The following is a 10,827-nucleotide window of genomic DNA, read 5'->3' on the forward strand; positions in this document are numbered from 1 at the left end:
AGGGGTCCATGGTGACCCAGCGGGGCTGCATGGAGCCAATGGTCCATGGTGACACTGCCTATCCAAGGAGGCCGTTTGGACACTGTGGAAGCTCATGGAGCGAGGTGGCCATTGTGACACTGAAGAACTTCATGACACCAAATATCCATGGGGACACAGCAGGGCACCATGGAACCCAGGAACCGCTATTGGCAGTACTGAAACTCCTGGAACCAGGGGCCATGGTGGCACTGCAGCACCAACACAGCTGCTGCACCTTGTCCCCTGCCCTGCACAGCTCCTTGGGAGGCACGGCAGGAGCAGCACCCTGAGAGCCTTGGGAATGCCCCTCTGGGATCCAAGGCACATGCTCCCAGGGGCTGGAATTCCAGTTCCCAGCCAGGAAAAGGATGTTCCTGCCCTTGAAGTCAAAGCTCTTATGAAAGAGCCAAAAGCCAAGTGCAGCAAGATCTTACAGTGACATTTCACTGCCAGCCTTCACATTTTCACCTGTGGTTGCTATAGCTCATAGATTGGGAATTAAATCAGGGCAGGGACTTTGCTGAGATCTGCCCTGGGTCAAGGGAGGCAATGAGAGAGAAACAGAGCAGGCAAAGGAAGGCAGGAGAGAAAGGAGGTGTTTTGGTTTGGAAGGAGAGGTGTCTGCTAAGGATGGAAAGAGCCTCCCCTGAAATGTAAAAATGTAGACCCTTTCTTTCAGAATTGGTATTAATTTGAAATTAATGGGGGCTCTCAGGTAAAAATATGGGAGCAGGAATCACAATTTTTTTTTTAATAGGGAAGAAAATGAAAATATGAACAATGCAGTGAACCAAAACAACACTGACAGAGTCAGAATACAACCTGAAATCCTGCTGGACAGGATGTTGGCCACAGTCTAATTGGAATTGTGGCTGCAGTCCTCCTGCAGTGTCAGGTGTGGTTCTGTTGGAGAAGTGATCCTGTAGGAATGGGAATCTTCTTCTGAAGAGGAAGGAGCAGCTGTTCCTATGGGAAAATCCAGCCCAGAAAAAGCTGTGTTGGTGGGCCAGAATCTCAAGACTAGATGCAGGTAGGAATGCTTGGCTCCTCCCTCTGGGCGGAACATCTCACAATGGGGTGTTACAGTTCTTATCAGTCATGCAGTGACATTCAATAGCCCCTTATCAGCAGATGTCTCCCCTGAGGGAGGATTGATTGTGGAAGAGATAAGGAAAAACTGCCCACTTAACACAGGACAATTGCCATACAGATGGCAAATAGAACACATCTTGCTTTTCAGTCAGGGACAGGAGGACACAAACAAAATCAGCTGAGAAGGCGGCACTCTGAAAAGCAAACCAGAACTGACAGAAAATGAATGGGACAGAAATCAATAATTCTGATACTTTTACTTATTATCAAAATAAATCACACCCACCCAGCCCCGCACAATCCTGATCCCACAACCTCAAATTTGGATCTCACTTCTCCCGATCTCCTTCCAACCCTATCTCATCCTGGAGGCTGAGGAATTGAGCAATTTTGGCATGGGACTGAGGTGGGAACCAGGCATTTTGAGGTGGGATTGAGTCACTTTGAGGTGACAGACCAATCCACCTTGGGTTTTGGAGTGCAAAGATATGGAGAATACTCCCAGATATCCCCCAAGAAGCCACAAATCCTCCAGAATATGTTCCCAAACAGTAAATTCCACCTCAAATACCTCTTAAATGGTGGGACTTCTGACATCTCTGGTCAATACTCTTTTTAGTCATTTTTCAGGTGTTTTTAAGAGATAAAGACAAATCAGAAGTAAATTAGGGCCAAACCAAAACCAGAGACCCCTTGAGCATCGCCTGGACACTGGACAAAACAAACTTAGAAGAAATCAAATTTAACCCTCCATAAAATGCCTTGAGGAAGATTTGCTCTTCCCACAAGTCATTTCTGATGGAAACACAAATAAATCCCAAACATTAATAAACCAACAACAGAAGCAATTCTCTGGCAATTCCAAATTTCATCAGTTCCAACACAGCTCCAGCTCAGATGCTGGCAGGTCCCAAAAAAAAAAAAAAAAAAACCAAAAACATGGAAATTTGCCCCAATACAGATTATTAAAGGAAGGGAGAGGTCTGTGTAGCCATCACAAAGGTGACAGGGACCAAGAAAATAATGCTTCTCCCCCCAAAGCCTGTGAATTCAGGAGTTATTTGGGAATTTAGCTACTTGAGCTGGGCTTCTTGTAGCATTTAAGTAGCCTTGTGTTCCTCACTTTGAGGTGAATGATCCTTGTCAGTCTTGCTGGTATCATTTGGTCCCTTTCCTCCAGTGATTTTAACAGACTTTTCAAAGAAGGAAAACAAAATATTTTTCTTTACACTGGCCACCCACAAGAGCCATTTTCCTCATAAGTTCTCCCAAAAGTCGCTCAGAGGAAGCTGCATCCAAGTTTCCAAGAGTTCCTCCAGAAAGAGCCACAAACTCCTCAGAGGATAGAACCAGGATGTTGTCAAAAGCACTTGGGGTCAGACAACAGTGCCCTGAACTCACTGTGCAAAATAATGTTGCAATCTGGATAATAAAATTGTTAGAGAGATGCCTCTGTTCCAATTAAGGTGCTAACAAGATCAAATCCAAAGTGGATTTTATTGACCAGTAAATGTGAGGTAGAGAGAGATGCAAAGAAAGAGAAAAGGGGAGAGAGCAAGGGAGTGACAGGGACAGAGGTCTCCCCTGGGACAGGGCAAGTGTGACATTGTCCCCTGTGTGCGTGGCCTTCCCAGGGTGAGGGTTTTACACCTGAGCCAGTTTGGGTAAGGGGGGTGGTGTTCACCCCCCACCTCGAGCAGGGATTGCCTCACTGTTTCAGGTTACAATGTCAGATGTAACCAAAAGTGTTTTCAGTCCCCATCTCCAAAAACTGTTATCAACAGGTGGGGCAGTGTTCTTTATCTCTTCCATGGCTCAGCCCTGATAACACCCTCCAGGGGCCATCTTCTCTTAATGGGCCATTGAGTGTCACTGCAGCACTGATAAAATTACATCATCCCATTGTGGGATGCTCTGCCCAGGGGGAGGAACCAAGCATTCCTACCTGGATATAATCTCACCATTTGCAACACCACGATCACCTTGCCTGCTGCATTCCCAGAGGACAAGAGCTCCATAAGCACCACTGGACCTTCAGAGGAAGACCAGACCCTTCTACAGGATCACTGCTTTGACAAAATCACGTTCATCACTCCAGCTGGACTGCAGCCACCATTTCATCAGACAGCTACCACCACCCTGATTATCAGGGTGTCAGATTATATCCTGACTCTGTGAGTTTAAACCTGTCTTTCTGTATCATAGCTTTGATCTTAATTTTCTTATTAAATTGTCCTTCTGGCTTAGACTCTCTCCCTGTTTTGCTTTGAAACAGTACAAAACTCACTGTGCTCATCCCTTGTTTTCCTCCCAAAACAGGATTTCCCATCCCAAAACCTTCACGAAATGGAGAAGGAGGCTGCGAGGAAAAGGAAGGAGACCTGGGACACCGAGGCGGGTGAGGAGGAAGTCAGTGCCCCTTTCTTCCTCTCTCCTGCTCCATCTCCCAGCCCAGCCTGGCCCCCAGCTGCAGGACAGCCCCGCTGCCGGTGCTCTCCTGCCGGGGACGCACTGGGGGGATCTCCTTGCCCTTCCCTCTGGCACAGAGGCAAATCCCATCCTCTCCTTGTCCTTCCTCCCACAGATGAGGTGCTAAGGGTGGAGAGCAGAGAGGACAAATCCCCATGGCAGAACCTTGTGGAAGAGGCTGTTTTGAGTGGCTCCATGGTGCAGGAACCCAATGGGAGCTGCACGAGGAGGGGCTGCAAACGCAGATCGAGGGGATCTGAGGAGGAAAGATGCACTCTGGTCCAGGAAGGTGGACAGAGCTTCAGCCAGAGCTCAGGGCTGGTGGTCCCTGAGCAGCTTCATGATGAGGAGAAGCCCCATAAGTGCTCAGAGTGTGGGAAGAGCTTCAGGTCAAACTCCAACCTGATCCAGCACCAGAGGATCCACACTGGGGAGAAGCCCTATGAGTGTGAGGAATGTGGGAAGAGCTTTTTGTCAAATTCCAACATGATCCAGCACAAGAGGATTCACACTGGGGAGAGGCCCTACGAGTGTGGGGAATGTGGGAAGAGCTTCAGGCGGATCTCCCACCTGAGCAGCCACAAGAGGATCCACACTGGGGAAAGGCCCTATGAGTGTAGGGAGTGTGGGAAGAGCTTCAGGCAGTGTGGTGCCCTGATTGTCCACCAGAAGATCCACACTGGGGAGCGACCCTACGAGTGTTCCAAGTGTGGGAAGGGGTTTCAGACTCGCTCCTATCTCCTCTTGCACTATCGAGCTCATACAGATGAGAGGCCCTTCCTCTGCCCTGACTGTGGGAAGGGATTCAAGCACAACTCCTCCCTTGTCAGGCACCGGCACATCCACACTGGGGAGAGGCCCTACGGGTGTCCCCAGTGTGGGAAGAGCTTCACCCAGAGCTCTCACTTGACCAGACACCAACAGAGGCACCAGTAAGGGAAGCCCCAAGAATGTCCCGCCTGCAGGAAGAGCTTCGTGCTCTGCTCCAGCTCCATCCCCCACTGCAGGACCCACATTGGGCACAGGTCTGGTGACCCACATTCCCTGTGATCAATGTTGGGAACACACCTGACTGGTTATCCTTTTGGTTTGGCCCTAATTTTCCTCTGATTCATCTTTATTCTTCAAACACAGCCAAAACAGGGTTAAATTAAAGAAACTGATCAAAAATATCTGAAGTGTCACCATTTCACAGGAGTTTTAGGGGGAATTTAGGATTTAGGGACGCATTCTGTGTGGAGTGCCCCTGTTGCTGAGAGGCAGGAGTTTGATCTCACCCTTCTTGTGTTGCCAATAATTCCTCCCTTGACCCAAACCCAAACTCCACCCCTGGGATACCCTATACAAATCCCATGGCTCTGCCTTTGCCCTGTCTTTCGGTGATAAGAAATGGATTTTGGAGTTTTGTGAAACCAAGATACATCTCATTTGTTCCTGCCACCGGCAGCTGCACTCACCCTGGACACCATGAACTCAACTTCTGGAGGATTTGTGGGTTCTGGGGTGATTTTGGGCAGTGTTCTCCATCTCTTTGCATTTCAAAAGCCAAGAGGGATGAATTTGTCACCACAAAACCACTCAATCCCACTGAAAATAACTGGATTTTAAACTATAAAGGCACAATCCCACCTCAAATTGCTTGTTCCCCCTCAAAAAAACCTCAATCCCACACAAAGCTCACTCGATTCCACAGCTGACCGGGTGGGATGGGGTTGGGAGGAGATTGGGAGAATTGTGATCCCAGTTTGGAGTGGAGAGATTGGGATTGTGTGGGGCTGGGTGGTTGGGATGTATCTGATAGTGAATAAAACTTTCAGAGTTAATGATGTTTGTCCCATTCATTTTCAGTCAGTTCTGTTTGCAGAGTGGCTCCTTCTCAGCTGTTTAAATTCCTATAAAAATCCTTTTTTAAAAATAATCTAACCCAAACAATCCAAAAACCAATATCCATATAAAACCACCCATCTGCAATTATATTTCTTGAAACCATTTTAATTTTTTTAGAGTGTTTAAGGGTGCTATTAAATTTTAATTGTTTGGTTAAATTGTATGAGACATTACAGAGGTGTTTGTTTTCGTGTTTAGTATATTTGTAGTGTGAATTGTTTTACTAAGGTGTGTTCGAGTGTATGTTTAGATTGGCCGGTGCTGCGAGAGGCGCTGGGCTCTGCCTGGCAACTGATGAGTCAGAGCCGTCCCGGGCGCTGATTGGCTGAAAATCGCCAGGCGGGACCAGCGCCGAGTTCCTGCCCGGGAACTGAATCGTCATCAACGCCGCGCGCTCTGATTGGCCAGGATCTGCTTCGGGGCGGGGCCGGGAGGAACTGGGGACCCCCAGGAGCCCCCCGGGTTTGGGGGTTTCCATCCCCCCTCGGCCCTCGGGGCGGCCTTGGGGCCACCCCAACACCCCAAAATGGGGAGGGTCCCGGAACCGCTTGGAAGTCCCAAAAATGGGCTGGAAGCGGCAGGAGCCGCCCCAAGAAGGGATTGAAGGGTCCGGTCCGGGAATGGCTCCGATCCGGATTGGGGCGGGCTGGGATTGAGGGAGGGTCCGGTCAGCGGCTGCGGAGGGGCTGGGATTGGGGAGGGGTCCGGGATTGAGGGGCTGGGTCCATTCCGGGACTGGGGCAGGATCGCTCCCTGGGGGTGGGCTCCATTATTGAGTCAGGGTCTCTCCGCTTCCCGATCCCAATCCTGTTCCCTGATCCTGTTCCCGATCCCAATCCCATTCCCATTTCTGTTCCCGTTCCCGGGCCAGTTCCCCGATCCCGATCCCATTCCCGTTCCTGTTCTCGATCCCAATCCCACCGCTGTTTCCAGGGAATGGCTCCTATCCCAACCCCGACCCCAAACCCGGGGGGTCAAACACTGGGGTCAAACACCCCAAATCCCAACACTGAGAGGGGGGAGGTCAAACACCCCCAAACCCAAACTCTGGGATGTCAACCTCCCCCCTGCCCCAAACCCCCCAAATCCCAGATCCTGGGGTGTCAAACACTCCCCAGTTCCCAAAAGATGGTGTTAAATCCTCCTGACCCGAAATCCTGGGGTTCAAAATATTTGGGGTGTCCAACACCCCCAATTCCCAAAGTCTGGGGTCAAATACCCCAAATCCCAAATCCTGATGTGTCAAACACCCCCAGCCCCCAAAGTTTGGGGTTAAAACCCCCAAGACCCGACTCCTGGGCTTTGAAATATCTGGGTTGTCCAACCCTCCTCCTCGTCAAAGTTTGGGGTCAAACCCCTCAATTCCCAAACTTTGGGATCAATCCCCCCCAATCCCAAACCCTGGGGTGTCAAATCCCCCTGATCTCCCCCACTTTGAGGTGAAATCCCCCAAAATCAGTTGGTCAATCCCCCCAGTTTCCAAATTTTTGGGTCTAAACCCCCAAACCCCAAATCCTGGGGGTTGAAACACCTGGGTTTGCCAACCACCCTGACCTAAACATTTGGGGATGAAACCCCCTGATTCCCAAATCTTGGGAAAAAAAAAAACAAGATCCCAAACCCTGGGGTGTCAAGCTCCCCCAGTTCCCAAAGTTTGGGATCAAAAACTCCCAAACCCCGAGGTGTCAAACCCCCCTAAACCCCAAATTTTAGGATCAATCCTCCCAGTCCCCAAAGTTTGGGGTCATGACCCCCCCCCCCCCACAAATGTGGGGCCTGTGGGACCGAGGGACCATTGTGACATCACAGGGCCTCAGGGAACCATGGAGACCGTTATGACTCTTTGGGGTGTCATGGGACCAAGGGACCATTGTGATATGGTGAGACCCCAGGGAGCCAGAGGTTCACTGTGACATTGCAAGGCCTCATGGAGTCATGGAGACACCATTAAGAGACTTCACAACCTCATGGAACCAAGGGGCCATTGTGCCTCTGTGGGGCACCATGGAACCAAGGATTCCATTGTGACACTGAGGCAACTCATGGGATCATGGAGACCATTGGGACACTATGAGCCCCCATGGAATAAGGAAAGCATTGTGACACTGTGAGGCCTCATGGCACCGGTGAGACCATTGTGACCCTGGGGGTCCCCACAGAACCAAGAGGACCATGGTGACACTGTGGGGCCTCGTGAAACCAAGAGGCCTTTGTGGCACTGCAGGGCTGTGGAACCAAAGGTCCATTGTGACACTGCAGGGCCTCATGTCATCAGTGCTCCATTGTGACCCTGTGGAGCACAAAGGAGACCATTGTGACACTGCAAACCCCCAGAGTCCAAAGGTCCATTGTGACATTGTGGCCTCATGGAACAGAGGAGTCCTGTGACATTCTGGGGCCTGGGGAACCACGGAGACCACTGGGACACTGTGGGGCCCCAGGGAACCAAGGGAACATGGAGCAGGTCTGGCTGGTTTGGCATCTCAGGGGCTGCCTAAAAGCTGATCTTGGCATTTTGAGGGTCTCTTCTCATCTGCTATTGAAGCACTGGGGCTCAGGGCTTTCTTTCCAATGGAAAAGAACTCTCCTTCTCCTCCAGGCGTCCATGGCCAGAATTCAGATTTCATCTCTATTTCCTTATATCCAGGGATTGTTCCCATGGACATATTGCCAGGACAAATCAGGCTGGCAGTCATTTCTTAAGGGTCACTGCTTATCTGTCCACGAAAGACTGGGGAAGGCTCCATGCTTTCCCTCCTATGGGGAAGAACTGTCCTGCTTCTCCAGGTGCCCATGGGCAAAATTTGGATTCTGTCTCCAAAATTCCCTATATCCAGAGACTGCCCCCAGACAAAATCTGCCATTCCTGCCAAGTCTGGCTGACCTTGGCCTAATGAGGCTCTCACCTGACTTCCTATGCACTAGGGCTCTATGCTTTCCTTCCTATGGAAAAGAACTGTCCCTCTCCTGCAGGTGGTCATGGCCAGAATTGGAATTTCACCTCCAAGTGCAGATTGTGACAGACTGGAGGTGATTGTTGGCTGGAAACATTTCATGTGTGAGGGAGGAAAGGGCCGGTCCACCCTTTCCCTGCCCTGGAACCCCAATCCTCCCAGAGCCTCTATCCCAGCCCAGCAGTGTCTGCCAGTTCCTGGCACAGCACAGGCAATGCTCCACAGCCACCTCTGGAGCCCCAGCCCAGCTCCTGAGTGACCAAATGACCCCAAGTCCCACCTGGGGGAAGGGCCCAGGAAGACCAAGGGGTATTTAAGGCTGACCACAAGGCAAGCACATGTCTTCACCCTACCTCCTCTTGGAATTTCCATCTGAACACTGCTGGAATCCAGGAGTTGGTAGATGAGTGTGTGCTTCTCTCTCTGTATCTTATTTTTCTCTCTTTCTGTATCTACTTCTTCTATTTTGGTACTCTTGCAAATATCGATTAACTTAAAATTGAACAGGCTTAAAGTTTGTGAAGTTGAATGGGCCAAGTTAATGCTTTGAGAAGTTTTGTTGTTGTTGTTGTTGTTGTTGTTGATTGAATGCTATATTAAAACGTTTGCCAAAGTTTCTCTGATTTTCTAAATTTCCCAGTAAAAGCTGGTTTGTTGTTTAGAGCTCCTGAGAAACTCTTGATAATATTGCTCCAGTACATCCAAATCAGAGGACACAGATTATTGTCATTCCTTTTAAATGTCTCCATGTGAGAGGTAAATGTCTCCTTGGTGCCACAGGGTCACACTGGCCCCTTGTTTCCATGGGGCCCTGCAGTGTCACACTGGTGGTGTCATATTGGACCCTTGGTTCCATGAGGCCCAGATGTGTCACGCTGGCCTCTTGTTTTCATGGGGCTCCATAGTGTCACAATGGTCCCTTGCTTCCATGAGGCCTTGCAGGGTCACAGGGGTCTCCTTGGGGCCACAGGGTCACAATGGACCCTTGGTTCCATGGGCACTCACAGTGTCAGAAGGGTCTCCTTGGCTCCATGGGGCCCTGCAGTGCCCCTTGATTCAACAAAGCCTGAAAGTATCAGAATGGCCTCCAGGATTCCAATGGGCCCCACAATGTCACAATGGACCTTTGGTTCTGTGGGGTCCCACACTGTTCCATGAATCCTTAGTTCCATGGGACCTGTAGCTCCTTGGTTCCATGGTGCCACTCAGTGTGACAGCTGCCCCTTGGCCTGCCAACACTGCATAGCATCACAATAGCCCCTGGGTTCAATGAGGCCTTGTGGTGTCACAATGGCTCAGTGAGGCCTTTAGTGTCACAAGAGTGTCCCTGATTCCATGAGTGTTGGAACCCTGGATGCTGAGAATGTTAAACTTGCTGTGCTGAAAGGCACAGACTTGCAAGAGAACACTGCATTTGACCTGAGGCTGTGGAGAAGGCTTCCAAAATTGATTAATGGCACTGGGGTTACGGGTGCATAGTTGGTTAGAGGTGTAAAGTACCACAGGGTGGAAAACTTAAAGAGTTTGTGGTTTTGGAACATAGTAATAAATATGAAGCAAGATGGAGGTTTTAGGGTGGAGACAGGGTCTTCTTATTTATCTTCTTCTTACCTTCTTCTTCATGGGTTTGGGTGATAATTTGTGATTGGACAGAAAAGTCTGCATTGCTGGCTTCGAGGGATCAATTATTGGGTAAAAATGGAAAACAATTTAGGTGTCATTCCTTGGTTGGATAATTTTAAAAGACCTCTTAACAAGAGATATTTGGTCATTTTGTGACTTGCTAATGAAAGATTGCAGAATTCACAATTGTGAGGTTGCAACACTGATGAGAAACAAGAAGCACCTGAGTCTGAACATGAACTATGATCTCAAGTACCTTTAATCCTGACCACAACACAGGTAGAAAAAACAAGCAGAGCACCCACACCTAAGGCCTGGCAGTGTGACAACAGACCATTGGTGTCACTGAGCCCCACAGTGTCACGATGGTCCCCTTGGCCCCACGAGGCTCTGAAGTGCCACAGAGGCCCTTTGGTTTCACAAGGCCTTGAAATGTAGAAATGGTCTCCATGGTTCCATGAGACCCTGCTGGGTCACAATGGACCTTTGGTTCCAGGATGCCCCAGAGTGACACCATGGTGACACAATGGTTCCATTGGACCCTTCATCCCACGGAGACCCACAGTGTTCACTGCAGTCCCCTTGGTTCCATGAGGCCCTGCCATGCTCTAATGGACCCCTGGTTCCAGTGGGTCCCAAAGTGTCAGAACAGTCTCCATTGTTCCATGAGGCCCCACAAAGTCACTGTGCTCTCCTTGGTTCCACAGGGCCCCACAGTGTCACAATGGACTCTTGGCTCCATGAGGTGCCACGCTGTGTCACAATGGCTCATGGTTCCAGG

General features: G+C 49.9%; 1 protein-coding gene across 1 annotated transcript; it reads left to right on the forward strand.

Moving 5' to 3' along the window:
- Positions 1–3,616: 3,616 nt before the first annotated feature.
- On the forward strand, positions 3,617–5,766 carry LOC146764186 (uncharacterized). The gene has a single exon (XM_085565690.1). It carries the CDS (start codon positions 3,778–3,780, stop codon positions 4,516–4,518), a length of 741 nt encoding a protein of 246 aa, XP_085421816.1. The 5' UTR covers positions 3,617–3,777; the 3' UTR covers positions 4,519–5,766.
- Positions 5,767–10,827: the final 5,061 nt, after the last annotated feature.

The sequence above is a fragment of the Lonchura striata genome, chromosome 36 (assembly GCF_050655825.1).
Source record: "Lonchura striata isolate lonStrDom1 chromosome 36, ASM5065582v1, whole genome shotgun sequence".
In the NCBI taxonomy this organism is placed as follows: Eukaryota; Metazoa; Chordata; class Aves; order Passeriformes; family Estrildidae; genus Lonchura; species Lonchura striata.

Bases quoted from the DNA above. Each gene is read 5' to 3' on its own strand.
- LOC146764186 (XM_085565690.1), top strand. From the start codon at position 3,778: ATGGTGCAGGAACCCAATGGGAGCTGCACGAGGAGGGGCTGCAAACGC.